At 52.8% G+C, this 26,822-nt stretch overlaps 4 protein-coding genes across 8 annotated transcripts in view; 2 read left to right on the forward strand and 2 right to left on the reverse strand.

Moving 5' to 3' along the window:
* The window catches only part of TBC1D13 (TBC1 domain family member 13), a 13,373-nt gene extending 8,138 nt beyond the window's left edge, over positions 1-5,235 (forward strand). For both annotated transcript variants that reach the window (XM_075519588.1, XM_075519587.1), the window contains exons 11-12: positions 222-279; positions 990-5,235. In XM_075519588.1, coding sequence (XP_075375703.1) covers positions 222-279; positions 990-1,055 — 124 coding nt within the window. In that variant the 3' untranslated portion in view covers positions 1,056-5,235. The remainder of the gene's footprint in view (positions 1-221; positions 280-989) is intronic.
* Positions 5,236-5,272: 37 nt separating this feature from the next.
* Positions 5,273-8,290, forward strand: ENDOG (endonuclease G). The gene is made up of 3 exons (XM_075519364.1): positions 5,273-6,169; positions 6,738-6,847; positions 7,540-8,290. The coding sequence occupies exons 1-3, from the start codon at positions 5,672-5,674 to the stop codon at positions 7,823-7,825; spliced, it is 894 nt and encodes a 297-aa protein (XP_075375479.1). The 5' UTR covers positions 5,273-5,671; the 3' UTR covers positions 7,826-8,290.
* A 409-nt stretch (positions 8,291-8,699) lies between these two features.
* SPOUT1 (SPOUT domain containing methyltransferase 1) lies at positions 8,700-14,670 on the reverse strand. Of its 2 annotated transcripts, XM_075519362.1 has the most exons (12): positions 14,609-14,670; positions 14,484-14,526; positions 14,134-14,253; positions 13,663-13,822; positions 12,499-12,588; positions 12,116-12,165; positions 11,754-11,884; positions 11,248-11,320; positions 10,793-10,891; positions 9,986-10,088; positions 9,268-9,415; positions 8,700-9,076 (listed from the first exon to the last, which is right to left on the reverse strand). In XM_075519362.1, the coding sequence occupies exons 1-12, from the start codon at positions 14,648-14,650 to the stop codon at positions 8,969-8,971; spliced, it is 1,167 nt and encodes a 388-aa protein (XP_075375477.1). In that variant the 5' UTR covers positions 14,651-14,670; the 3' UTR covers positions 8,700-8,968. The 2 variants fall into 2 exon arrangements, with proteins under 2 accessions (XP_075375477.1, XP_075375478.1); XM_075519363.1 differs by lacking the exon at positions 12,499-12,588.
* A 901-nt stretch (positions 14,671-15,571) lies between these two features.
* Positions 15,572-26,822, reverse strand: KYAT1 (kynurenine aminotransferase 1). Of its 3 annotated transcripts, none has more exons than XM_075519359.1 (14): positions 26,698-26,822; positions 24,603-24,724; positions 22,141-22,199; positions 21,013-21,163; positions 20,551-20,700; positions 20,091-20,177; positions 19,844-19,972; positions 19,389-19,509; positions 18,643-18,719; positions 18,298-18,387; positions 17,734-17,920; positions 17,436-17,512; positions 17,046-17,132; positions 15,572-16,613 (listed from the first exon to the last, which is right to left on the reverse strand). In XM_075519359.1, exons 2-14 carry the CDS (start codon positions 24,684-24,686, stop codon positions 16,545-16,547), a joined length of 1,368 nt encoding a protein of 455 aa, XP_075375474.1. In that variant the 5' UTR covers positions 24,687-24,724; positions 26,698-26,822; the 3' UTR covers positions 15,572-16,544. The 3 variants fall into 3 exon arrangements, with proteins under 3 accessions (XP_075375474.1, XP_075375473.1, XP_075375476.1); XM_075519358.1 differs by lacking the exon at positions 26,698-26,822 and adding an exon at positions 26,434-26,569; XM_075519361.1 differs by lacking the exons at positions 24,603-24,724; positions 26,698-26,822 and adding an exon at positions 26,434-26,538.

Consider the following 26,822-nt stretch of genomic DNA (forward strand, 5'->3'; position numbering starts at 1 on the left):
TACATAGGTAGCCTTCCTGCTCTTATCTTTCCCTCCTCTACCTAAATTTGTGGATCCGGGAGTCTTCTCAAGGCATGTGTTAAGGCCTCTGGTGAATAGGTTATAGTAACTTGTTACAACGGTAGCAAAAGTGTTTTCAAAAGCCTCTATAAGGGCACAGTCTGTTTTTAAAGTTTCTCTGTAAAGAGTCAAAAGTAGCTGCAATAACTTTCATCTTTCAGACTAATCCGGGATCAGTTGCTGGAAGGAGACTTCACTCTGAACATGAGGCTGCTACAGGTAAGGATTAAATGTAGTGGGCATAGGGAGCAATTTGAAGAGTCTTAAAAGTACTGTGAGAGAGGGTGATGGTATGAGAGAGGTTATGCCTGGCTGAAGAGAAGTACTAGATTTCTGATATTTGCATGCAGAGAAGTCTTAAGGGATCTTACAGCATGCTCATTACTGGAAGTGTGAATCTTTTGCTTATGCACCCATTCCAGCCTACAGAGAAATTGTCATAGACTAGAGGTTTTTAATGTCTTTTGGTTTGCAAAAAATTTTAATATTTCCCAGCAAAGATGTGAAACCCTAGGTAACAGAGTTAAATTTATTGGCCAGAGGCTTTTGTTTAGTTCTGAGATCTGCGAGAGCCCAACATTGGAAACACCTGCACTGAACAGTAGGATATCTCCGATTCTGCCAGTGCCTGCTTTGGGCTGTGCAAGGTACTGGCTCTGATAAGGCTTTCTGGCATGAAGATAGCCCTCATAGCAGGCCAGCTTACTACCCTGGGAGGACGAATTAAAAAAAAAAAAACTTCTTGAAGGGTATTGAGGCTTGATCAGTTACAAAACAGGAAACTGTTAGCTGTTAGAGGAGTAACTGAATGTGGCTGTATGTTATAACAGGCCAAGAATGCCGTTGTCAAGGTTTGCCCTGCTTAAGTGAAACAATGTGTACGAGAAATGTTAGGTAGTCACATATATCACTTTGTTTCTTTGGGACAGGATTATCCTATCTCTGATGTTCACCTGATTTTGAAGAAGGCAAAGGAACTTCAAGATTCTAAATAGTCCATGAGCCTAACAAAAGGCATCAGAGAAACTGTATGGCAGTGGATCCCAGGAGATGCCCCTATGCAGTGTGGTGCATTAAAGCTCCTAGTGGTCTCTGCAGGACTTCAGGTTTTGTGTTTGGGCTACTGGCCACCTTGAAGACTTCATTCTACTCTATTTATTAGCTCAAGGACTGATTACTTCCCCATCTACTTGGGTCCTGCACTCCAGACTTTTTCAAATCTCAAATGCCTCTATGCTGCCAAAAGCAGTTCTTTGTATCTTTTTTAATGACTTTAAGTTTGGGGAGAAAGAAACCATATGCCTGAAGGGATGGACTCCTGGATCATGGAAGTAACACATGGAGTAACTTCTGATGGGGAAGGGACAGGCTGAGTCCAGTGGATTTTGGTGGGTGAGTATAGAAGGATCTTCCTCCTGTGAATAGAATGTATTCCAATGAAGTCACACATCCTGCCATTCAAGTAGCTTCTGGATTCTTCTCCCTTGTGTCTGCACTTGGCCATCCCTGGGGTGTGCAGAGAAGATTGCATCAGTTTCTGGTGATTGTTGTCCGATATCCAGTAGTTTGAACCTCTTTGCCTGGGAAGGAGACCTTGAGAAGCTGAGATGGGAGGACATGATTACAGCTGGCGGCTTTGTGCACTGTGACTGCCTGAATCCAGAATCGCCCTATCAACAAGGCCTCCTTGAAAGCAAGACTGTGGTGGTTTTAATCAATGAGTGAAGTGTAGTTTGAAGTCAAGCCTTATTACGCACGGCCTTAGAGTAGGAGCTTGTTGCTGCAGGGGGTCCTCAAGCTGCTTTCCTGGCTCTGAACTGGAGCATATCCAGCTACAATCAGGATTCTGAAATACAAGAAATGGACATCTAGTAATGTGCAATGAAGACAGGTGTATTTAAGGGCTTATACAGGCATGGCACTGGGGTTTTCTGCCTCAGTGGCTTGCATAATATTACCCTGCATAAGCTCTGGTCATGGTAACCTTGATGCTGTCTCATAGTACTTTTTGTCAGGATGAGACAAGGTACAGGTCCGACCTACAATTAAGAGTCTTCTGGTGTAATCCAGTGGGCATACAAGCATTTCAGTCATTAGCTGACTGCTGGGGCTGATCCACTTTTCTGTCTACCAGTCCTGTTGGAGTCGCAGTCCTGAGTTGGACACCTGCCCTCCTCCGAGGGAAGCTGCTGCATTTCAAATACAGTGGAGCAGGATCAGGTGAACATCGACTAAGACAAACTACGGAGAGAGCTGCTAACCTGCCAGCAGTGTCAAGCTCGTCAGAAACTCTAATCCTCAGAGGGAGAAACTGCCAACACCCAGGTGCTTGGATTGTGCAGAAGATCTTGAGTGAACACTAATCCAGCGTGCTTTTCCTTTTCTTTCTGTCCTATCCTGGCTCACCTCTGCATAGCTGTTTGGCACTGCAGTTTTCAGTATTTATGGGTATTGATTTGTTAAAGGTCAGTCTTTGTAAGGTCTGCTTAAGCTGCTGATGGCCTTGAATCGCCCTAACGGGACGGATGTTGTCAGCCTTCAGCTTTTTTACTGGTGTTGTTTCCTTCACTGAAGGCCAGTTCTTTACAGGCTACTGTAATTCCCACAAGGGTAGGAGGGGAGACCGGAGAACAGGTTGATGCATGCACCTATACTGTTATTTGCAATCCCAAGCAATCTCTCTGCCTCTTCAGAAGATGCTCGAGTGATACTGGTGCAACAGGTGTTGCTGCCGTGGTGCAGCAAGAGCAACTGAAGACTTAATCTGTAATTAATACCTGTGGCTAACAGTATCCCTCTCTGCTGCAGTCCTTTCTAGAGAGTAGAGTTTTCCTCCAAGAAATATGGAACTGATAGACCAGGCCAGCTGTGTGATGGAGCATCCTGTCTGCTCTAACCATTGGATGGATGTTCTTCCTGCCTTGTATTGCTGAGCTATTCCAGGTGGTCTCATGGTCTCAGCTCTTGGGTACCCTGCAGTAGAGAGGCCAGTAGTCAGACCTCATATGGCCAAACAGCTAGCTGGTAAGCACAAATGTAGAACCCGAGGGTTGAACTCTTAGGCGGAATTGGACCTCCTCCAAACACTTCTGCTTCTGAACTGCTCTAAATACTGCTGTAGTGCTCTTGCATTCCACGTACAAGCTCTGCTTGCACCTCCCTGAGTACCTAGACTGTACATTTCGGGTCCCCCTGGCAAGTGCAGTGTTCCCTTATGCTGTATTTTCTCACTGCTAACAGGAGCATCCATGAGGGTTCCTGCTCTGAATAGCTAGACGTCTCCTCAAAATAACCTGAGAAGGCAGTAGGCAAATCAGGATTAAAGCATTACTTGTAGATGAACTTCTGCTTGTTTTCAGAGTAGCATTTGGGCCCTGAGGTTGACCTCCTGCTCTGAGCCAGGTGCTGGTCTGTAGCATTACAAACACTTGAGGAAGACGCCAGGGAGGTGGCTACTCAAGTAGCAGTGCAGGTGGCTGTCTGGGTATGGGTGTCGGGCTGTCTCCTCCCTTCTTAGGTGCTGAAGGGCTTATGTTGTGCTGTCTTACTTCTCTTTAGGGAGTGATGGTGAATGCTTTTAAAAGGAGTCTGCACTGGTTTAATGGAATGCAATGAGACGTTCGGCTGATGGAAAGGTTCTCTGGGATAAATTCTCTAGCCTTATCCAGACTGGCTGCTAACCTGATTGAGTTCTTCTTTAGGGAGAACTTGTAACAACTTTGATACACCTCGACAGCCCGGTTCCTACATGAAAAGCTGTTTTATGTCCCTCCTTATCCCCTCCTGTGTGGTAGGAGTTCTGTCCTGCTGTTGAAAAGGGCTGTTGAAAGGAATTGTGCTTTTCAGTGACTTGGGACATCCATTTCTTTATTCCAAGACTTTCTCCTTTCTTTAAGAGCAAAACCAGATTTTCTGAGGGGAGAAAAGAAAGTCTTGTTACCAGCTTTTGAATCTCCTCATGAGTTTCCTTGGTGTCATTCTTCAAAGGCTTTTGGTGATTTTTTTTGTTTGTTTGCATTTGTTGTTGTTGAGGTCAGATGGTATTTAACTAGTGATTCCTTGCTTGTGTGGCCAAGTAACAACTGCTCCACCCTTGAGACGTTTCCACCTCTGATTTCTTTCAGTCCTAATCTGCCACAAGAGCAGTGAGGTTGGCTGAAGCAGCAGTTCTTTGGGTTGGGAGGTGTTAGTCTGGGGTGCCTTGAGGACCCCTTGTTTCATAGGGGCCTAAACAGAGGATGTTTAAATAGCTCTTCGAATGCATTCCTTACAGACAGGACTACTGCCAGGCAGGGGAAAGGAGACCCATCTTCAGTTGGGAGGAGAAACAGGACACTGTGCTGGATGTGGGGAGAGATGAACCTTCCCTGGGAGGAAGAGGTCCATTCTGCCTGCACCTGGCTGTAATTCAGGCTTTGGGAAACTTTGTGGCTTTGCTAATGAGGTAGAAGCAACAGGATAGTAGAGATCAAGTCATTGATGGTGGTCACTCAGAACACTGATTTTGAGTTTGGATTTTGTGACCTAACCTAGAATTATTCATGCTTTGGCAGTGAGCAGAACAAAGGCCAGAAGTTGCTTTGGGGGAGTCTGGGGTGTTTGAGAAAGCAGAGGCTGTTTTCCCTTAAGAGTGTCAGTGACTTTGTTGCCATTTGGAGCGCTCTTCTAAAACACCCTTTCCCTGAAAGAGAGGAACAAATAACACTTTTTTTTTTTTTTCCCCCACCTTGTCTGGAAAGAATTGCCAGAACAGGGTATAGAGAACACTTTATTACTCTAAAACTCGCTTCTTTTATGCTTCTTTTTAAACACTATTTTTATAATGCTTCCTTTAACGAAAGGGGTGGCTCTGTTCAATGTGTCCTGTTGGTGACGTGACTCACCGTGTTGACCTTGGAGTTAATGCTGCTACAGGTGATGACTACCGTATTTCTAAATGCCCTCTGTGATGGAGGCTGGGGGGAACCAAGTGACCGAGCAGTAGCAGTAAGCCGGGGCAAGCGGAGGCCTGGAGCGTGCTGTGGGTTTGTGTGTATAAGCTAGCCCGTCTCTATTGCCATCTCCTCTTTGGCGAGATGGTTTTGCTTTGCCTTCACCCACCCCGCCGCGGTGTGCGGTGCGGGCTGGAGTGGGGCCAGCTGGGGGAGCGGTGGCTTTCCTCGAGGAAAAAACACTGCAAATGCGGATGCTGGCACCCGGAGAGTGGCACCCGCGGGTGGGCTGGGGCTGTGCCGAGGCCAGTGCAGACCGGGCCGGGAGGTCGCCGTCCTGCCCGGCCGGGGGGAGGCGCGGGTCCCGCCTCGCTGCCCGCTCCCGTCTTTATTTTTGTACTTTCTCCTTCCAGCCCCTCTCGTGGCCTCTGGGCCTCGCGTTTAATGCTGTTCTCTCATTTGTCCTAATAAAATGGTTTCTTTGCACACCGGTGCCGCCGCCGCTTCTGTCTCCGCCGGCGGGTCCGCAGCCTGCCCGCCCAGCGCTGCGCGCCGCTGCGCCCTCTTGCCCTTAAAGGGGCGATGCTCCCGCGGGTGGCGCCCTAAGCGGGGCGAGGCCCGCCGCGGGAAAGCCGCGGCCCGTTTAAGCGGCGGCCGCTCCTGCGGCGCAGCGCACGGCCATGCTGCGGGGCCGGTGGCTGCTGCCCGGCGCCTCGCTGGCCCTGGGCGCGGGGCTGGGGGCGGCCCTCACCGCCCGCCGCCGGGCCGAGGGCGATGCGGCCGAGGGGCTGCTGGGCCGCTTGCCCGTGGTGCCCGCCGTGGCGGCGGCCGGTCCGCCGGCGCTGCCGGGCTCGGGGCGGGCCGAGCTGACCAAGTACGGGCTGCCCGGGCTGGCGCAGCTGCGGAGCCGCGAGTCCTACGTGCTGTGCTACGACCCGCGGAGCCGCAGCGCGCTCTGGGTCATCGAGCAGCTCAACCGGGAGACGCTCAGCGGCACCTCCGACCGCGCCGGCTGCGACTTCCAGGAGGACGACTCGGTGCACGAGTACCACCGCGCCACCAACGCCGACTACCGCGGCAGCGGCTTCGACCGCGGGCACCTGGCCGCCGCCGCCAACCACAAGTGGAGCCAGAAAGCCATGCGGGACACCTTCTACCTCAGCAACATCGCCCCGCAGGTAGGACCCGCCGCGGGCACCGGCTCCACGCAGCCCCGGGGGCCCGCAGGGAGACTCGCCCCGCCCGGGCGGAAGGCGGAGCTGCCCGTGTTCAAGGGCAGACGCTGCCCCCCGCTGGAAACCACCTCGGAGCGTCTGTGGCTCTGCCGTGGGATTTGTCCCTATCGCGGTTCAGGCAGAGAGGGGCCAAAGTGACCAAGTTCACCGGGGCTGCTTTGTTTCCCGCTAAACTTAACAACAGCCATGCTGCAAACGTGCCTGCTTGCCTGCTCCTCTCGAGCCATGAGAGACGTCGTTCAGTGCAGCTCGTCGCAGGAGCAAAGTTAAATGGGCGGGCAGACGCTCGCAAAAATCATGGTCCGAGGCAAGTGGGTGCAGTTCCTGGGTGTGCAAACCAGCACCTCGCCATATGCAGCTTCCAGAGCAGAGGTGATAGTGGAGAGCTGTATGGAAAGTGCCTGGGGCGCCGCGAGATGTTACAGAAAAGATGGGTGTTATTACTCTGAACAGTGAAGAAATTCCCCAGCGACTGACTTTGCTGTCTGTGTTGCCCTGGTTGTGTTTCTAGGATCCTCATTTAAACCAGAATGCCTGGAATAACCTCGAGAAGTACAGCAGAAGCTTGGCAAGGAACAACAAGAATGTCTATGTCTGCACAGGACCCCTTTACCTGCCCAGGTAAACGCGAGGGCCAAGCTGGGACCGCACTTGAAAGATGCATTGTTCTGGGAGAGGAAAGCAGGCCATGGGGAGTGATCTGCTAAGGCCCCACTCAGTAGGTGAGACCAGCTGTGCACAGAGGTTCTGTGGCAAGGTACTTTCTTAGGATTAGGATTAGTTTGTGTATTTCCCATTCAGTTGATTATTTCATGAGTAAAGGTGGGTTTCTTGAGCTACCACATAACCAAGTTGCTTTTGTTTGCAGTCCTTAATGGTCTAGTAGTAGTAGATTACTAGATTAACAGAGTAGACTGCAGACCCCTTCCCTGCAGAATAAAGCTTCTAGGTTTTATTTCATGGACTATTTCTCCACTTAAGAGCACGACTTTATTTGCAAAGATCTTCATGTGGCGCTAAAGAACAGCTGTTTGATGTTGAGGTCTCTTCAGCATTGGGAAATAGCTTGGAAAGGCTGTTAAAGAGAGACAGCAGGGAAGGGATTTGGGCAGAGCCAACCCAATACACAGCTCAGCCTCACCGTGTCATGGAGCCTCCATTTCAGCAATGTTTTTACACCCCTACCGCAGAAGTAGGGGTGCTCCCTGCCATGCTGTGGGGTGGGGGCTCACTTAGGGGTGGTGGTGGAAGGCTGAGGGGGGCAGATGTGGCACCAGACTAGGGGGTGACATGGGACGTTGCTGTTGGTGCAGGATGGAGGCTGACGGGAAGATGTACGTCAAGTACCAGGTGATTGGGAAGAACAACGTGGCCGTCCCCACCCATTTCTTCAAGGTGCTCATCTTGGAAAAAGAGAGTGGGGAGATTGAGTTGCGCTCGTACGTGATGCCCAACAGCCCTGTGGATGAGAAAATCCCCCTGGAACGGTTCCTGGTTCCCATCGAGAGCATTGAGCGAGCCTCGGGGCTCCTCTTTGTCCCAAACATCTTGAAGAGAACAAGTAACTTGAAAGCCATCACAGCTGGAAACAAGCGCTGAACCCAGGCTAAACAAATCCAGGTATCCTGTGGGAAGGGACCCACAGCAGTTGTCTGCAGAATGCTAGTTCCTTGTGCAATTTTAAATGTGAGAAATAAGAATCAAACCAATGCTTCTCTTTACCCTTCCCCTCATTTCATGTAGCAGTGAAACGCACACATGCAGCAGGTCTCAAGGGCAGGTCCTGCAGAAGGCTCTGGGGCACTTTACACCATAGTACATCTTTGGAATTTGCCCCTAAGCTGCAGCACGGAGCATACCCCTGTCATTGTTCCCTTTGAGTCGTGTGTGGCTCATTAAGACACAAAGGGAAGTTACTTCATTTTTGCTATTTAGCAGGGAAGAACAGGAGCAAGATGGGTGCAGGGGAAGAGGAGAGGTTCCTGCCTTTCTGCGGCCAAAGGATTGTATGATGATTGTTTTCTTTCAGAAGATGGTTTTAGCAGTAAAGCTTTGAAACCCCAAGGTATTGGTTGTTTCTTATCTGCTCTTACCAAAGCCCTGAATATCTCAGCAGGAAGGGAAGACAGAGCCACCTTTTCCAGCTGCTTCCCTGTTTGAGCTCACTGCAGGCAGAGCTTAAGGCATCACAGGTAGAGCCAAACTGTCAGGAGCTACGTGATGTGCTTTAGCACTGAGGCCCAACTGAAGCTCCAGCCCTTCCTGCTGTTGGGAAGGATGAAGCCTTGGAGTTGAAGGGGGGACTGGGGGAGTCAGGCTAACTGAGACAGGAACAGCTTCTTGGTATAAGGACTAAGTTTTGACTTCCTTTAAGTCTGAAGGCCACATGGCTCCAGAGGCACTGAGCATACAGGATCTCTGGACACCAAGTGCCCATCCTCTACACCAAGACATTCACAGACTTCAAGGCAGCTGAGGTTCCAGACTGCTTTATTCCCCAGATGTCCGAATTACTGAGACCCAGTCTGCTGCCAGGCTTGTCCCAGCTGCTGAGGAGCAGCAACCAGCCCTTGACTGGATCGCACAGGCAGGAGGGCTCAGACTTGCTGGTCCCAACAGCAGCCAGACACTTGGTCGAGCAGCGCTGCCAGCTTTAGTCACGCTGTGTCTTGGCCCCGCCAGGCTCTTGGAGTGATTTGCCCAGCACCCCGCGTTTGAACAGCCGCTTCCCCAAGGCAGTCCTCAGCTGATGGCCAGGTCAGTGGTTTTCCTTCCCTTGCTGTCGCTGGGTGTCTTCACAGCCTCATCGATGTGGGGTCTCAGCGCAGACAGAGAGATCAGCAGTGCTTCCTGGAATAGACCCAGGCGGCAGTCGGGACTGCTGCTCTGAGGAGCACCAGGCAAGCGAGCCACTGTCTGCTGAGGTGTCCCCGTGGGGAACAACACGTGGGCCATATGTGTCACTGCCAGAGGCAGAAACACAGCACTGCTCTGTGCACACAGGCATCGCGCCCCACCACACCATTAGCCACTTGCCCTACCTCTGTCCGGATGGTTCTGCTGCCTTGGCTGGGACAAGTGTTCAGGTAGAAGTCAAACAAGACGCTTGGGTCGGTGACCTCCAGGTTTGGGTCCACATCAACCCCAGCTTCCAAGCCCTCAAGACCTCCAAACACGACAAGGGCATGCCTAGGGGAGAGCACAGGGGCAGGGTGAGAGGGGAGACTGGCTCCTACCCCTGTACCAAGGCAGATGCTCTGAGCTTTACATAGCAGAGCTGCTCATGTGCCTTCAACCTTCAAGTGGATTAAGAATTGGTTTCACATAAACAGTTCTCTTAACTTTATCTGCAAGAAGCAGACTCATTTCTTTTGTTCAGGTATCTGGGTCTGTGTTCAAGCTCCTCTGTGCCGCTGCAGCAGGGAGCTGTGTCCCTTGCTGACAATGCCCAATGCAGCTGCCTCCCTAACAAAGCCCCACAGCATTTGGCCACTGCAACAGTCCCTGCTACCAACTCCAGAGAAACAGGAAAGGAATTGGCCTTGTCCTGGGGTACTTCCCCCAGCTTCTGTCATGCAGAGGAACGTGCATTGGTGCAAAAGGGAGCAGCAGAGCACAGGAAGGAGCCTGCAGGCAAGTCTTGCACTTGTATCTAGGAGCATTCCTGCCTGGGAGAACACCAAGCCAGAGTGCAGCTCTGCTGCCTGCACCAGGCCTCCCCGGGGGCTCTGAGTGGGGTCAAGCAGGCAGGACATGAACCTGAACGAGGGGAGAGTGGCCTGGTCCACGGAGCTGCCCCGCTCTGAGGTCCCAATAGAGAGATTGTAGCCTTCCTTGAACGGGCACTCTGAAAAGACAGCACCTGGGAAACAAACACAATATGGGGTTATTCATGTGGTGCCCTCGCCCACACTGCATGCCTTCTGGACAGGCTGAAACGCTCTACAGGTGAGTGGTAGCAGCAGAAGGAGTTGCTTTTCAGTGCCACTAGTGCATCAGGAGACAGAAGAATGATTCCTCTTTCCTACATAATTCCCTTGCTGCAGGAGTCTCTGACACCCTTCTCAACTGCAGCACCTTTCCCTCAAAGCTCAAACAGGTGCCAGGAGCCATTCCTTGACTAATGGCTTACAATTTTCCTAGGAGGTCCAATCAATCAGAAGACAGGACAAGGATTTTGCAGGGCTCTTGAGCTCAAAGGTCACTGCTGGCTTTGATGTGAATGAGTGGGAGGTAGTTATCATGGAAATGGAGATGTACTGGCTGGAGATGGAGAGCACCAACTCTTGTCTCCTGCTACAACGTGGACATTTGGTGCGACAGTGAGTTCCGTACAGGGCAGAGAACTGGTGGGTGACTGGGGTGATTCACGCCCCTAGCTTTAGCCCTTAAATTTGATTGCCACATGGCTGCTAGCTGTATGTGTAAGCTGCCTTTGAGACAAAAGAGATTTCAAAGAAAGAGATGTTAATGTGTGCTGCAGATATGCAGCCAGTAGGCCTGAAACTGGTGTGAAAGCCCAGGCAGAGATGTGGCAGAGAGCGGAGAACCCCTGCAAATACTTACTCAGGCAGGAGGCAAGGCGGACACTGTAACCCCAGTACAAGCCTGAGACTGTCCGAGGGTGGTGTGAGGACACCACGGTGCCTTTCCGCACTTTAGCTTCTGAAAGGGAAGCAAAGAGATTTAACAACCCCTGCAATCTCCTAGCAAAAGCCACATACGGCAGTTTCTCCTGGGACAGGGCACTGACTCGGTGTACAACAAGAACTGCACTTTTCAGTGCATTCTGGAAAGCGTGCAATTACGTTTGGGCTGTTTACCATTGGTCAAAGACCTGACAGTTCTTTCGAGTTAATGAGGGAGGTATGGTAAGGGTGTTATTAAAATTGTGTGTGGGGCAAAGGGAACGTGCAGAGCTGTTGGGTACCTTCAAACATGAGTAATCTGAAGGCTGTCATATGAAAGAACCAACTCCTGCAGGACTGAAGTTTACAGAGTCTAATGGAGCACTGGATTACCTGACTTCTGGGGTTCCTCCAGGCGCACAGTGACTCGCAGACCGGCGTTGAGCTGTCTGTCGATCTGCACCTCCTGCAGTGACATTCACCATCAGTGTCAGACATGCTGGAAGTACTGGGGAAGGTGGGGAAGGAAGGGAACCCTCTGAGGAAGTGGGGGTCTGTTCTGGCCTGGAGCTGGAATGAGGAGCTCTGCGATCAGGGCCTGTGTGGTTCATGCAGCGCAGAGCAGGCTCAGGGTGGCTGGGACAGCAGTCTGAGCCTTACTTTGCTGTTCAAAGGTTCAACTCCAGCAGTGAAGCAATGATGTGCTGCAATGGGCAGGCCTGTCGGGACTTGGGAAGCTACCACCATTAATGAGCCAGAAGGGACAAGATAACAACAGCATTAAACCCCGTGCCAGCCTGCTACGGCCCTCAGAAACTCAGCAGTACCTACCCTGCCTGCTTCAAATCTGCCAGAGAGACAGGGGAAATGGTTTTGGAATCTGTGGGTAACAGACATACCTTCCTCATCCCACAGTTAACAAAAGAGCCTCTGCCTGGCTTAGTTGGCCGGTCCAACACTACCCCTTCTCGGTACTCTGAATCCTCATCCACCCGCATGTGGTGGGGGCTGTCCAGGGGGTTGAGCAGCCCTAGAACAGCACAGAGGAAAGTAACTGCTAAGGAGAGGACACAAATTGGGGGAACACAAGTGTAAGTACAACTGCTCCGCTGCCCCCTCCCTCTCTGCTCCAGCACAGCACCTCGCCTGCACTCTAAAGTGGGGAAAAGCTTTTTCAGTTCTGGGCATGCCATGCAAAACAAGAGCCAGAGCTCAGGAAGGGGCAGCCAACAGCTTGGGACAGAGACAACTGAATCATTACCTGCAAACTGCAGATCCTCATGTTTTGGAAAAAAGGATTTCCTCAAGTACCTGTTATCAGAGAAGATCCAAATGTAAAAACAGTTGTTCCTAAGGAATCCAACCCTCAATTCTAGCCCTGTTCTGACTCAAAGGAGCTGAGTGCAGAGAAAAGCATGCTTAGCTCCCTCAAGTCCCTGATCTACCTCTAATGTATCATGCAGGTTGTATCCTGCATTCACTGCTCTTCTTTTAAATTCCTGAACCAGACATGTGAAACAATTAGATCCTGTGTTCCTGCATAATTGTGCAATATAAACAGAATTTTCCCCCTGCTCCCATAGCCTCTAGTGTGATACCCATGGTAGTCAGTTCTGATGCGCAGTCTGACCATGGTGGACTTACTGAGGGCACTCCAAGTACTGCAGGATCCGAGCCAGCTGCACGCAAGCCTTGCCTCTCCTCCCAATTCCTTCAAAGTCCCCCTCCACGCTCCTGAAAGAGAAAGAGGGCAGCCTGTGAACTCAGCACGAGACTGCACAGCCCCACATGGCCAGGTCTCCAGAAGACCAAGCCTTGCGTCTTAATCTGAAAACAGCAGCACCCTCCACCCCTAAGAAATAAATGGGCCGCCTTATAAAAGGGCTACTCCAGAGGCAGAGACTGTTAATAAATCATATTTGGCACTCTCTCTGTAAGCCAAGTATCTTTTTCAGTTTTGTTTTTGATCTTTGTGTATTGACACAACCTGGCAGTTGGATGCTACTGAGCTGGATGCTACAGGATTGCATGGCTTGGCCAGTTAACACAGATGCAGGTCCAGGTTGAAAAGCTGAAGGACAGGAATTCGTCTTCCATTAAGGATATAGGCATGCCCTGTCCCTCCACAGCAAGATTTAGGAGTACAGGAGAACTTGACCTCCTGCTGCTTTGTCATCCTCATGCTGGTATAAATGATCCTAGTTGCCAGGGCAGTTAAGTCAACATCTTTGGCCAGTGATATAGGGGTCCCTGTAATCCTGGCATGTGAGAGAGGCTCAAACATTTTGCAGAATCACAGCATCGCACAGGTTGGTAAAGACCTTTAAGATCATCGAGTCCAACCATAAACCTAACACTACCAAGCCCACCACTACACCATGTCCCTAAGCACCTCAGCCAAACGTCTTTTAAATACCTCCAGGAATGGCGACTCAACCACTTCCCTGGGCAGCCTGTTCCAGTGCTGGACAACCCTTTCAGTGAAGTAAAATTTCCTAATATCCAGTCTAAACCTCCCCTGGCGCAACTTGAGGCCATTTCCTCTCGTCCTATCACTTGTTACCTGGGAGAAGAGACCGACCCCCACCTCTCTACACCCTCCTTTCAGGCAGTTGTAGAGAGCGATGAGGTCTCCCCTCAGCCTCCTTTTCTCCAGACTAAACAACCCCAGGTCCCTCAGCCACTCCTCATAAGACTTATTTGCCTGAGGTACACGCAGGTCTTTCCGGCTCTTAGCTTAAAAAGAGATTGAAGAAATGGAAAGCAGAGAGGAAATGCTTTCTACAGAACAAGATGGCTCCTCCTTACTTTACATCTTCTCCATGCTCATCAAACACTACGATCTCATCCACACAGAAGATGGCACAGGCCCGAGCAATCTGTCCAGCAAGGTATGTCCGCAGCTCCAGTGACTGGGCGTTGTCCAAGATAGAGCCTGGCAGAGCTACGCTCAGCGTGTAGTGCCGCCCTGGGGAACAGCGTGCGATCAGAAGAGAGCCACAGCGTGACAGCTGCATGCACAGCATTTTATTTACCACTTCAGTGCAGGTGTGGTGGGAGAAAAAAGCAACCTCTGTTTCTTAGATTTTAATCACAGGTTTTCTCTTCAGAAAGGTTCACTGTCTTCGTGCCTGTTTATGCATGTGGACTGATCTATAGCAGATCTATGAAGCTGAGCGTCACCTTTCCTATCGATACGTAAAACTGACTGACTTCTAACGACCAAGTTCTCCCAGCTCTTTCAACCCAGGCCTCCCCACCGGGTCTCAGCGGCATCACCTTTGTCTTCCATCTGCTCCTCCTGCTTCTCGGCTTGTTTTTCTGCCAGCTCCCGCATCCGCTGCTTTTCCAGCTTCTTCAGGAGCTTCATTTCCTTCCATTTTTTCTTCTCTGCTTTCCCTGGAACGGAGGACGGCATCTCGCCTTAAACAACGAGCCGTGAGCGCTCCGAGCGGGGCGGCGGGGCACGGCACGAGGGCCGCGGGCCTGGACGCCGCCGTGAGGGCAGCGCCGGGGCACGGAGCGCTCGGGGACGGCTCCTCCCGGTCCGAGGGCCCCCGCCGGGCACCCCCGCGGCTGCGCCCCGGTTTGCCTGCCCGCCCCCAGCCCCCGCGGGGGCCCGGCCTTACTCTCCTGCTTCCAGCGCCGCCAGTCCACCTTCCTCTCCTCAGCCTGCGGGAGACAGCGACCGTCACCGCCGGGCTCCCCTCCGGGGCCGCCCCCGGTAACCGGGCAACCGCCGCGCGCGCCCCACCTGCACGCCTTTAGGCCGCTTCGCCGCGCCGCCGTCCGCCATCTTCCGCCCACGCTCCCCGGCCGCGCCCCTCCGCGGTGGTGATTGGCCGGAGGGCGCCGGCGCCCGCCCACTGTGGGGAGGAGGCTGGCGTCACGTGAGCCAATGGGCAGGCAGGGGGCGCGAGGCAGTGTTTAAGTCGTCTGCGAGGGCTGTCAAGCTAAGCAGGGGCTGCCTCGTTCTACGGGAGAGTGGGTGACCTAAGGGAATCTATGGGAGAACGCGGACGTAGCTCAGCCTGTCCAGGGAGGCTGGGGGCGGCCGGGGGCGGGGGGGGAGCGTGAGCGTGAGAGATTGCGAGAGAGAGAGAGATTGAGATTGAGATTGAGATTGAGATTGAGAGAGAGAGAGAGAGAGAGAGAGAGAGAGAGAGAGAGAGAGATCTGGACACCCGCGTCTGGGTGTCTTTGCACAAGCGCTGCAGCTGTGTTGGAGGATGAGGGGATGCACCCTGCCCATTATGGGGTGTGTCGTGGCCTAAAGCAAGAGCCCACACATGTGCGGATGTTGCAATTTTTATGTGAATAATGTAATCTCTGTTTCAGTGATTGCAGCTCTCCCAGCATTTGGCACGCGTGTGAGTGCAAAAGGGCTTTCGGCAGCACCCTCGCCCACCCAGGCTGTGCAGGCAGTGAGACCGGACGCATCTCCCGTGGGCGAAGGCAGGAGGTGGGTGTTTGCCTCCCTCCCTCGCTCCTGCAGGTCAGTGCCGCTCTGGCTCCGCAGGGATCGGTACCGCCAGCTGCAGCCCGACACAGAAAACCTGCAGAGCTGCTACCCACTGGCCTGGGTAGGACAAGCAGCCACCACCGCGGGACGCAACGCAGATGTTGCACACTCTCCAGGAGAGCTGCGTCAGCCCTATAATTATTACAGAAACATTTACTCTTCAATAATTGCAGTAATTCCACTTTAATAATTTAATCGCCACAACTACTTATCGCAGAGTCTGTTGCACGTAAACTCCTGCGTGATTGATGATGCTGTTTTACATTCTTATCCAGGTTGAAATCGAGAATGATGCAAGAATTACCTTTCAAAATGCTGCTCACATTACCCCACCAGCCCCGTGGGTGGGAGGCTGCAGGGGCCACCAGCAGCAGGAGCAGACCGAGGCCGCTGTGCCCTTCCGCCCCGGCCACTGCGTGCATTTGTCAAAGGCCTGAAGGTTTTGCTTTGCAGCCTGGGCAATGTTGCCAAGCCCTGACAAAGTACCAGGGGTGGTTTGGGGGCACAGGGAAGGTTTGGCAATAGATGGGCTATTTATGAAAACCTGTTTCCTGGGAGGAGCCAGTTACCGATTCTGCAGTCACCTTCCCCAGAGATGCACAGAAAAAAATAATGGAAAAATGGTTAATTATGGGAAACAGCATTTCACTGGGTTTATAATTTTCAGGATCATAGGAATCAACCTACTGATGGGTGGTGATACTGCACAGTCCCGTGGGAACGTGGGTGCTGCTGGAAATGCTGTCCTGCACCCTGGGGTACCTGAGTCAGGATGTGGAGCAAGACAAGCCACAGTAACCCCCCAGCATAGCCTTAAAGGTAGGTCCTGAAACACCTTTTCAGAATTTGGTGGTGGTGCCATCTTTACCTTGTGTCTTGCTGGACGCATCCCAGAACTGATTATCAAAGTCTTTAAACATAAGAGGAAGAAATGTCAAATACTGGCAGCGCACATGAAGACTCACTTCTTGCAAGGAACAATGCAATCATTTCACAGTGACAGAAAGTGTCCCCCAGACCCTGGGCATGGCAAACCTCTTACCCACAGAAAATGTGGTTGAAAGCAGAAAAATAAGGACAGGTCAAAGTTTGTAGCCAAGCAAAAGAAGAGGAAGAGCGGTCGTGGCAGGTGAGGACCAAGGAGAGCCTGGTTTTCCCTCCAGTGTGCTCAGGGACTAGTTTTCTCCCGTTTCCATTTTTGCAATATGTCGTTTGCTGCCTTCAGTGTGGCTTCCTCCTAAACAAATACCGCAGGTTTGGTCAGCAGCTTCCAGCCAGATCCCCTTTCCCCTCATTGCAGTCATCATTTGTATAAAAAATCCCATTCTCATTCTGGGACATTGCAAATGCTCCGTGCTCAGTATGACACAGGCACGGCCACCTCTGGGGCAGGCATAGCCACTTGGCAGCTAAATGTACATCCAGAAGACTCCTTGCCTTGACCAAGAAATGTGGGATGCTGATGGGGCAAAGCTTAGGATGGCACCGGCACCCCTCCTGCCCCCGGCTCGGCTCGCATGTCTGCAGGAGGGGGTTGGACCAGCTGCGATGCCACGCTCAGGCTCTAATGTCCAAGGTGCTCTGCATTTCTTCTTGGCATTTATCTCATTAAACCAGCCCCGATTATTATTCCCAACCTCGCCTTCCTTCGTGCTGCCACGTATCTCACCTTTGCAAAGCAGAACCGGATGAAATGGTTGTAGTTGTTCTTGTGGGCCCCACAGTAGAAAGCGGAGAGCGGGATGGCGGCAAGTCCCTGGGAAGGGGAAACACGTGGAGCTGAGGTTACTCTTTCTGGGCTGGCCTGAAGCCATCCACTTATTGCTCGCAAGTCTCACGGATGGGCTTGTAGATGCCCTTGGTGCCCTGTCTGCTCACTCTGCTTGAGCTCAGGCTGCCAGAGTTGAGGCCAGCTGCTGACAGACACCCCAGGCACCTCCCTGGATGAGCTGCCGGACCCGGCAGCGGTGTTGTGCTGCTGGCTCCTGTGAGCACAGCCAGCAGGGAGGACACAAACCCACGCGGGGCAAACGCGGCGGAAAGGGCCAGATGCATTTACCTTGTTCTTGATCATCCATTTTGCAAATCTGGAGTCGTAGGGCTCATCGGAGTCGGGGACATCAGGGACGTCGGATTCTGTAGGAGAAGCACGGCAGTGCAGAGGTGGGGGCTGCTGCCGTGTGCCTCAGCCAAGCCCCAAACCCACAGCCTCTGGGAGCTTGGATGGGAAACACACTATTGTCCGTCCCTGCTTTGGTGGTGGTTTATGCAGGTTCCTGTCCCTGCTAGTGGTACCACTCCGAGCTAGCCCCTCATACTCAGCCCTGCCTGAGCAAAACCGCAGCTGCACGACTCACTGAACTCGGAGATGTCTGCCACCAAGAAGTAGGTGCCCTCGGGGACGATGGGTTTCATCCCCACAGCATCCAGGCTCTGGACCAGCCAGTCTCTCTTCCGCTGCAGCTCCTTGGGCAGTTGGACGAAGTAGCTTTCTGGTTTCCCATAGAGCTCGAGCTCTCTCTGGAAACCCTGAGCCACGGCCTCCTGCGAGGAGAGAGGAACCCGGTGGGAAGATGGTCAAGGCTTGCTTGAGAACCGGAGTCTTTGCTCCGATGCAATTCACAGATTACTAGGGAGCAGGGGGGATTTCTCACTGCACCAAGCCAAGCTCTCTGCCTCCAGCCCCTCCAAATGACCCTTGGATTTGTCAATGTAAAATAAGGAATATACCCCAGGAAGGCTGGGCTGTCCCCTTCCTCTCAGGCATGGGGCAACTGCAGGGAGAGGGGAAGGAGCCTCTCCAGGGCACCACACATCACCCTGTCCGTGCCTTTCAGGTCAGCTGTAGGCAGAAGGACCCTCTCTCGCCCCTGCTTTGGGGGTTTGGGAATTGCAGGGCCAGTTGCAGGGAGCCACCTTACCTGGGCAACTGTGGCACAGTGGTACACTGAGTTTTGGTGCACGGTACGGAGGTGCTGCAGCAGCCGGTTGGGTCCCACGCTCCAGCCCACCTGCGGCCAGGAGAGGAGGAGGAAGGTGGTAAGTCTCTGGGTACCTGCTCGGGCTCCCCTTTATTTGCCTGTGCTGGCTTCATTGTATTTTCCAGACAGGGCTGTCATAAAGCAGCTTTGGTACTTTCAGACCTGACTCAAAGCTGAGTGTGTGGCAGCGGTGTTCGCAGTGCCGTGCTATGGCAATGGGACCCACGCCCTGGAGCAAAGGGCCGGGGATGGGGCGACAACGAGGTGCCACACAGGGGAATTCACCTTCCATCCAGTGGCACTGAAGGTTTTCCCAGCACTCCCGATGGTCACCGTGCGGTCCCACATCCCTTGCAAGCTGGCTGGCAACAAAGCGAAAGAGAAACAATGACGGCAGAGCTCAGCGTGCTCGCTTCTGGGCTGCATTAATGACATGGTGGGAACTCTTTGCCCACCATGACCCATGGTGGCCTCTCGTGTTCACAGCACATCTTTCACCTGGATGAGCCTCAAAGCACATCCCAAGCAGGCAGCCAGGTTTCTCAAGAGCATCTCTTTGTAATTAAGTGTTTTCATACGCAGCCCCAGGAGTTCCCAGAGGTGCCAAGCACCTTCACCCTGCAACAACGTGATTGCATGTTACTGCAACAGAAAGAACAGGCCTCTGAACTCATGTTGAAATGGATGTCCCAAAGCTAGAGACACCCAGAAAACTGTGGTTTTACAGAGTATGGGGAAAAAATTCAGTTTCACTGGAGCCAAAAGGCTCTTTGCTCTGGATCTCACGTGTGAAGCCAGGTCTCTGTTTCCTCCGACTGGCTCTGGAAATCAGGGCTCCAGTTTAAGTCCTGATTTGGAGGCTGAGACTGAAGTGCAGCAAAATACCTCTAATGGGGATACGTGCCTGGGAGAGCTGTGCATGCAAGCAGTCCATGTAATTGCCAGGGGACCCCAGCTAAATCACCGGTTCCTTCCTTGAAGATGCTGTACCCGGAGAATACACCCAGGCTCAGCCAAGCCATTCTCCGTACCGATGCGGATGTGCTCCTTCCCATCGTAGACCAGCCACTCGTACACTTCGTCGCTGATGCACAGGATGTCGTGCTTCACACACAGGTCTGCAATGAGCTCCAGCTCCCCTCGGCTGAATACCTGCAGCAGGCAGGGAGTGGAGCAGAGATGCAGCAGGAGCATTTCTGGGCCCCTGCCTGTCCCTGCCTTTCTGTGAAGGCTGTGCGCCCTGCCTGCACCATCTCCCAGGCCAGGGTGGGCAGGAGCTGGCTGCGACAGGCAAAGCCACTGCTGGCACAAAAGACCAGGCTTAAAAACACCAGAAAGAGTGCACGCGGTGTGCGGCACTCCTACGACACCCATTGCCCTTGTGTGCAAGGACGGTCGGGTCACTGCCTCACTGGCAATGCGGCTGGGTGAGCTGTAGCACCCCAACCGCTTTCAGGGCCAGCCATAGCAAGGCCAGAGACATTACCTTGCCCAGAGGGTTGTTGGGTGAGTTCAGGACGATGGCTTTTGTCCGTTTGCTGAATTTAGAAGCCAGTTCAGCCGGGTCCAGCTGCCAGTCTGCACTAGACGCCAATTTCCCATCTTTTGGAGGTTTCTAGAGAGAACAGAGGGGAATCTTGGCTTGCTTTGCTACTGCTGCACCCGGCTTACCACTCACCACTCACTTCCCTGTGACTCTTCCCTCCTCGATGGCTTTACTCCGACCCACTCACCGGTCTCAGCGGGACAAACACGGGCGTCCCACCAGCCATTTTCACCATCGGCTCATAGCAGTCAAAGAAGGGCTCAATGATTATCACCTGGAAGAAAGGGACATGTCAGCACCCTCCTGGCACTGCTTAGACCTTCCCTGATGGGTGCAGAGAGCAATAGGAGGGACAGGAAATTTTAATCCCTGTGTTATTGTAATGCAGAACCTGCATTGCCAGTGGGCAGTGTCAGGGAAGAACAACATCACTCAGGGCAAAAGGGTTATTTTGGCTTATGCAGAAATGAGACAGTGCCCTGCAGCAGAAGGTTTTTTCCTTTGGAAGCTCGAATATTGGAGAATGGAGATAAAACCTCTTCTGCTTTGCAAAAGGACTATGTAAACCTACCCCTGGCAGACCCACAGCCAGGAAGGGGTCTCCTGGGAGAAGGCTGCCTGTGCAACAAGCCCAAACCTTGGGTTACCTCATTGCCTTCATCAACGAAAGCCTGGAAGCAGCAGAAAAGGGCCTGGTATGCCCCCACAGTCACCATCACATTGGTCATAGGATCCAGGTCTCGTCCAAGCAGCTTCCCAAAAAACTGAGCTAGGATCTTCACCAGAAGTGGGTGGCCCTGTGGGGTGAGAGGAGAGATGGGATTTGGGTTGCAGAAACCTCCTAAAACATGGATGAGCCCTTGGAAGGGGCCTGGGCAGCCAAGCACCCTGTGACTGAGTGTGCGGGGCATCTTCCAGCCCGGCTGCTTCAAACGCCCTGCTAAAGCAGGGTGTTACAGCCCTGGGTGCGGGGGGCCTGGGCTGAGGCTGGGTGCATGTTTTGCCTCATGCGGTTTGCCCTGTTTATTGCTGCCTGATAAGCTCTAAAGTGGCCAAGGCTAATGGGGAGCGAGGGGGGTATTGCCGAGGAGCGGGGTCTGTCCACGCACGAAGGCACGGGTGTACTGGTGCAGCATGTAGTTCTCCTCGCTGAGGGCTCTCATGAACGCCTCCTTCAGAAAGTCCGGTGGGGGGAAGTCGGGGAAGCCCTGGCCCAGGTTCACTGTGGAGTAGGTGGCAGCCAGTTTTACAAACTCCACCCTGGAGAGAAGAAAGGGAGAGAAAGACAAGCATTTACAGAGGGTCCGGGCAGCGCGCTGGCACTGGCTTCGCTTGGCAGCATCCCTTTGGAAGTCGGCGAGGTTGATGTCCCTCCTGCGGAGCCATCCCGCTGCTCACAGGTGGACAGGACCAAGCACGGGTCATTTCAGACCCATTGCAATTGAAACAAGGATGAGCCATGATTGCACCGGGGGGTGGTTTTAATTTGTTCTTGAAGGAAAGAGCCGTTGTGCTGTCGGGGTTTGCGGTCACAGCTGAAGCCACGCACCACTGCTGATCAGACCAGATCGAGCAGGAGAGGTCTCGGAGGTTTTCAAGCTCATACCAGTTCTGCAAAATTTGGCAACTAGACAGCGTGAAGGCCTCTGCAGAGGCAAAGGCAGGCTGAACTCAGCACTTGTCTCACCCAAGAGCTGGCTCAGTGGCAGTTTGTAGCTTGAAAACAGGCACAGCAGGGCTTTGGGGAAAGCCCATTTAAATATATTCTTCAAGCATGCAGTTTTCCCAATGCCATACCGTGCCGGGCAGGCTGGGAATGGCATTTGCAGCATGCCTTTGCCTGCCTCTCTGCTTGCAGTGCCCTAGGGTGGGCTTGAAGGAGATGCCAGGCTGCAGCAAGTCTGCTGCACCCACTTGGCTCAGATTTGGGTGCTGCTGGGATCATTGAGGCAGATGGGGCGGATGGAGTGCAACGCACTACAAGGTGCTCCCGCCTGCCTTCCAGCAGGATGGTGCGGGACCCCTGATATGGCATAAAGTGTGAGCAGCAGACACAGAACTGAGCCAGGGTAAAGTCTCCCGGGACAAACTTGCCTTGATGCGCTTCCTGAACGAATGCAAAGCAGCCAAGGGAGACTGCTGCTCTGTGCTGTGTGGCTGCGGTGGTTTCTATCTGGTGTTACAGTGCCTAAAACCGCATCTACCATCAGGGCAAACCAGATACTCTCTTAACTCACCAGATATTCTTGTCTATTCCCTCCAGCCTCTGAGCTTGCACTGGCCTTGACATTTTTGCCTGCAAAGAGAGAGAGAAAGTGAGTTTGAAGCTTTTATTAATGGCAACAGGGCCACACGCAAAGGGGACGTGGCCTCCCCAGGTATGTTTTTCCCAATAGAAGGTGTGCCCTTTAGTATCGCTTCATGGGTTGTTGCTGACCGATCTTAGAGCAGTGACGCTGTTGCAGTGGTTTCTGGAAAAAGCTTCACTCACTTTTTATTGAAAGATCAAACAGATGAGAGCTGGCAGAGGAGGATGTTTCATTTACAAGTTTCAACAAGAATTGAGAAAACAGATGAACAAAAGAAGCATGTGTACACTCACTGGGGAGCTGGCAATGCTTTAAACCTCATTTTCAGTTGGACTAAATCAAGGGGTCAAATGAGCTCAGCCAAGCGGTAACAGCCAGGCCGATGACCCCAGACCTCAGGCTTTTGCCTTCCATAGTCTCTCTTGTCCTCCATCAGAAGGACCTCCTTGTTCTCTACAGGCCACAAAATAGCTCCTTTTCCTAGAAGAAAAAACTTTTTAATTCCACACTGCTCTAAGGAGTAGCAGAAGTAGTATTTTCTCCTTTGTCCTACTGGAGCCCTTGGCGAAGGGAGTTGCTCTAGATCCTAAACAAACCGCTGGTTTCTGCACCTAAAGTGCCAGGCAGCAGCTGGGTACAGGCAAGAGGGGAGCACAGCACGCGGGTCAGTCCGATGTACAGGGACACCAAGGTACCATTCGCCTGACTGATGTCTAATTTCCACGTGCATCATGGCTAGGCGGGGTGGGAAGAAGGACAGTAGGAAACATTTGAGAGCAAAATCCTCCTTCCAGTTGGATAAGCACAGTGGGAGAAAGTCAGATGTGCTTGATGGGGAATTTATCATGAGGATGATGAAAAGCAGCAGAGGCAGAATTTAATAACTCAACAGCGCAGGGAAAAGGTAACCAGACAGCAAAGGGACTGGAAACCAGAGACAAACGATGCTCAATGCACCAAGAAAAGCCAGCGTGGGGACGTGAGGAAGGCATCTCTGAAGCAACGAGCCAAGAAAATGATCATCACCACGGCAAATAAAATACGTTTGAACAGGGACGAGGAGGGCATGTGAAAGCAGCAGAGATGTGAGATGCAGAGCTGGGATGTGAGGGGACAGGGTCTGTGCTCTGCTGTGCCGGGATGGTGGGAGGGATACCAGGTCTGCTCCCCTCCCCATACTCAGCTGCAGCGGTAACTCCCCACTTACCTGCTCACCTCTGCCATTCCCAGAGGGCTGCGCCAGAATTTGAAAAGGGCCCCAACGATATTTTGCGTTGAGGCCTCTGGATTTTTATACAGCTTCAGCCTTCACTAAGGATCTTTGCAATTAACTTGCTGAGGAGCTCTGTGTTTCAGAGGGCACCGGGTGGACTCTGCGCTCCCCCGTGATGCCGGGCAGGCAGCCAAGGGCGAGCAGAAGTCGATGCCTCCCCAGGTCTAGGGGAACCCCACTCCTCTCCCCCAGCCCCCTGCTTTGCTCTTTCTGCACAAGCTCATGGATATTACGGTCAGCAAGACCCGGTGCCTGAGCTGATTTTGGTGGGAGTAGAAGGATTCGTGGCTTGGGAAGTAAAAGATAGCTGGAGGTGAGATATTAACAGCTCCAGCACTGATCTCTTGCGGTGGGGCTGCTGCTGGCCACAGGTCAGAGAATTTAACAGCATCGGCAAGTGTGATGGGGGTCAGTGGGAAGAAGGTGCTTTAAGCCTAGAAATTCCCAGTTCTGAGGAAAGGCCTTGTCTGCTCCAGACCTTTCAGGAAGGGAAATGACAAATACTTTCTTCTTTTTATGTCTCACTCATCTCATCCCCAGCCTGCGTGATGCTGCCATGGGCGGCTGCCCATCCGGCTGGAGAGCAACACAGGCTTGGGGCCACGCAGCCCCCAAATCTGTTTCAGCCTGTTCTGCTCCCCAAACCAAACGATGTGTTTCTCCAGTTGCAATTTGCCTGGCAGCCAGACAGGATAGATGAGTGCAAATGTAGAAGACTTAGCGGCCACAACCTTCCACCACTGACTCCCTGCCACACTTGATTTCCTCGCTCTGCATGTTTGTATCTCCAAGAAGGATGCTGGTATTTCCCAAGTACTTTGCAACCCAAGGGTCTTTAGTAGAAGAGGCCATCAGACGAGGCAACCCCACAAACAATGAGCTTTCTTCTGTATGAAGAATATTCTCTTGCTTATGAGACGTTCCCTTTAAACAGGCTACCTGGAAATAAGTGGGTACAGAGGAGCTTGCACCAGTGTGGCTTTTCCTGACGTGCCCTATCTGCCATCACTGCCAAGGCTAGCTCCTGGGCAGTGAGCTCCCCTGGGCTCCACACCGCTGCAGCCTGAGCCAGGGACCAGGCTGCCGGCCAGAAACAGTCACGCTGGGCATTCAGTACCTCCCTGGAGTACGAGCTATATCCAGCACCGCTCTTCCTCTCCAGCAAGAAGTGACGCAGAGACGGTCCCGCTCTCCTGAGCATGCCACGGCTCCTGCTGTCTCACTCCTACGGGCACGGACCTGCATTTCCCCCGGACACAAAGCAGAGGGGTGAGACAATCGCTCCGTGGCTGCAGGGGTAAAGCAAAGGCTCCGTGTACCTGGGGATGAGGCAGGTCCAGACCCAAAGCTGTGGTTATTCTGCCACAGAAGGAAAAAGAGGGAATGAGCTGCTTTGTGTGTTGTCGCTGCAATGTCAAACAGTGCTGGGACTGTACTTTGTGCCCATGGCACGCACAAAGTCAGGATCACAAGGGCAACCATGGCTTCTGCCTCCTCTCTCCCCAATTCCAGGCTTCCCCCACCTTCTTCTGCACCGTAGGGGGGAGTGGTACGGACACCAGCGAGAGGGCATTCTCTGGGAATTTGGTATTCAACATCAGCTTCCCATCCAGTTTCATTGATCCCAGGTATCTCTTGCCTCTGCCCTTCCTCCCCTGCAGCACCTTCCTCGCCAATGGGGCTGTGCCCTGGCAGGGCTGTTCGGACACCCTGCCTCCTGCGGCTGGCAAGGGAAACAAGGGACCTTAGGGATGTACGCTGGGCAAACCTACTCCACACAAACCCATCTCTTCCTCTTCCTTCATGTTCTTAAGGTTACCAAAAAAAAAAAACAAACCAAAACCTCAAAGCAAGAGTGCTGCTATTTTTGAGAATCTCTGCCCTCTCAGCTCCTGCAACTCCAGGCTGTTTAGTCCCAAGTTTTAGTCTGATTAACAAGATGTCAGCTTCCATCTCCAAAGTGATTTTGGTGTTTACCTTTCCTTCAAGGCCCCAAACAAATTAATTTCTGTGCCTGATGCAGCCTGTTCCTTCAGCTCTTGCTTAAACATGCGGTATTTAAGCTAAAATAAAGTAATGTTTTGTTAGGTACTTGAAATAAAAGCGGTGAGTCTAGAGGATGCAGGCACCTTTATTTTGACCAGCCATAGATTAATTTACCCAGCTGCCAAAAAATAAATTAAAACAGGTTTGAAGCTGGCCAGCCCACAGGTAAGTTCTCAGTACTGCTAGGTGCACTTTCCATCCTTACATGCAGGATGTGAATCCCCACTATTTGCATTTTGTGTTATTTCTAACGAAAGTGCAAAGCGGCTGCCAGCTGAGACCAGTGGGGTTTTACATCTCTTTGCCCAGGTGGGAAAAAACAGCACAATTTATGGAAAAATGGGAAGCCACAGCATAATATTGCTTGGGACTGCGAATTATGCGGCTTGTCCCTGTGCACGGGATGGCTGCGTGTCGGGGACGGGCAGTGAGTGTGGGGGGACGCTGCTTTGGGATGCAAAGCAAATGAGTACTGGAATGAGGGGACTAACCCTGCAGGTGACAAAATAAAAGTGTGGCGGTAAAAAGGGCTTCAACAGATTACAGAAAACTACGGAGCTGGTGTAAGAGCTGTGCGCAAGGCTCCTGCGAAGAACTAGAGGCAACGTTGGGGTCAGGGTGCTGCTCCCGGTGGGGAGCAGAGCGGGGCTAGGGCAGAGGGCTGTGCCTCACGTCCCCAGCCCTGGACAACGTTTTGGAGCGGGGTCAGCCACCAGAGAGTCAAAAAGCCTGGGAAAGGTTCAGGGAGCCTCTCACCTGCTTGGGCATTTCAGGCTGTGCTGTACGTACGCTCCCTGCAAGGGAGCCGGGGCACCTCTCGCCCTGGCGGGGTGCGCAGACGGAGCACGCTAAGGATTTCGGAGGTGACAGCTAAAAGGTCACCGTGGGGACCGGCCACTCACCACCTCCTGCCCTCCAGCTCGCCGGCACCAGCCGTCTCCTCCGTCCCGGTGCTCCCCAAGCACCTCCGCGGTGCTGGCCAGCCTGGCTGCTCGCAGGTGCACCCAAAGGGCTTTGGGGAGAGGGGTCCCCCTGAACCCGTCGCACCGCGGGGTGCAACGCCACAGCGGGAGCACAGGCGAACGCAGCAGCAACAGCCAGCGAGCGCACGCACGTAGGCGCAAGGCAGCTCCCAGAAGGGATGGTGGGGGGTAAACCCGACTTACATCAAGCTAGGCCACGCTGCCTTACGCTGCAGAAGTCTGGCACAACCGCCCAGGCTGCATTTGCACACATGCCGCCCTCTCCCCCTCTCTGAAATGCTTCATCTGGAGCTGGGACTTCCTGGGAG

Source organism: Mycteria americana, chromosome 17 (genome assembly GCF_035582795.1).
Source record: "Mycteria americana isolate JAX WOST 10 ecotype Jacksonville Zoo and Gardens chromosome 17, USCA_MyAme_1.0, whole genome shotgun sequence".
Lineage (NCBI taxonomy): Eukaryota > Metazoa > Chordata > Aves > Ciconiiformes > Ciconiidae > Mycteria > Mycteria americana.

Excerpts from the sequence above, each read along its gene's own strand:
- KYAT1 (XM_075519359.1), bottom strand. The coding sequence starts at position 24,686 with ATGCTCAGGAGAGCGGGACCGTCTCTGCGTCACTTCTTGCTGGAGAGG. Across the intron at positions 21,164-22,140 it reads GGAATAGACAAGAATATCTG|GGTGGAGTTTGTAAAACTGG; the intron begins GTGAGTTAAGAG and ends TCTTCTCTCCAG. Across the intron at positions 17,921-18,297 it reads ACTGTGCCACAGTTGCCCAG|GAGGCCGTGGCTCAGGGTTT; the intron begins GTAAGGTGGCTC and ends CTCTCCTCGCAG.
- SPOUT1 (XM_075519362.1), bottom strand. The coding sequence starts at position 14,650 with ATGGCGGACGGCGGCGCGGCGAAGCGGCCTAAAGGCGTGCAG. Across the intron at positions 14,527-14,608 it reads AGCGGCCTAAAGGCGTGCAG|GCTGAGGAGAGGAAGGTGGA; the intron begins GTGGGGCGCGCG and ends TGTCTCCCGCAG. Across the intron at positions 9,416-9,985 it reads GCCACTCTCCCCTCGTTCAG|GCATGCCCTTGTCGTGTTTG; the intron begins GTTCATGTCCTG and ends GCTCTCCCCTAG.
- ENDOG (XM_075519364.1), top strand. The coding sequence starts at position 5,672 with ATGCTGCGGGGCCGGTGGCTGCTGCCCGGCGCCTCGCTGGCCCTGGGC. Across the intron at positions 6,170-6,737 it reads TCAGCAACATCGCCCCGCAG|GATCCTCATTTAAACCAGAA; the intron begins GTAGGACCCGCC and ends TTGTGTTTCTAG. Across the intron at positions 6,848-7,539 it reads GGACCCCTTTACCTGCCCAG|GATGGAGGCTGACGGGAAGA; the intron begins GTAAACGCGAGG and ends CTGTTGGTGCAG.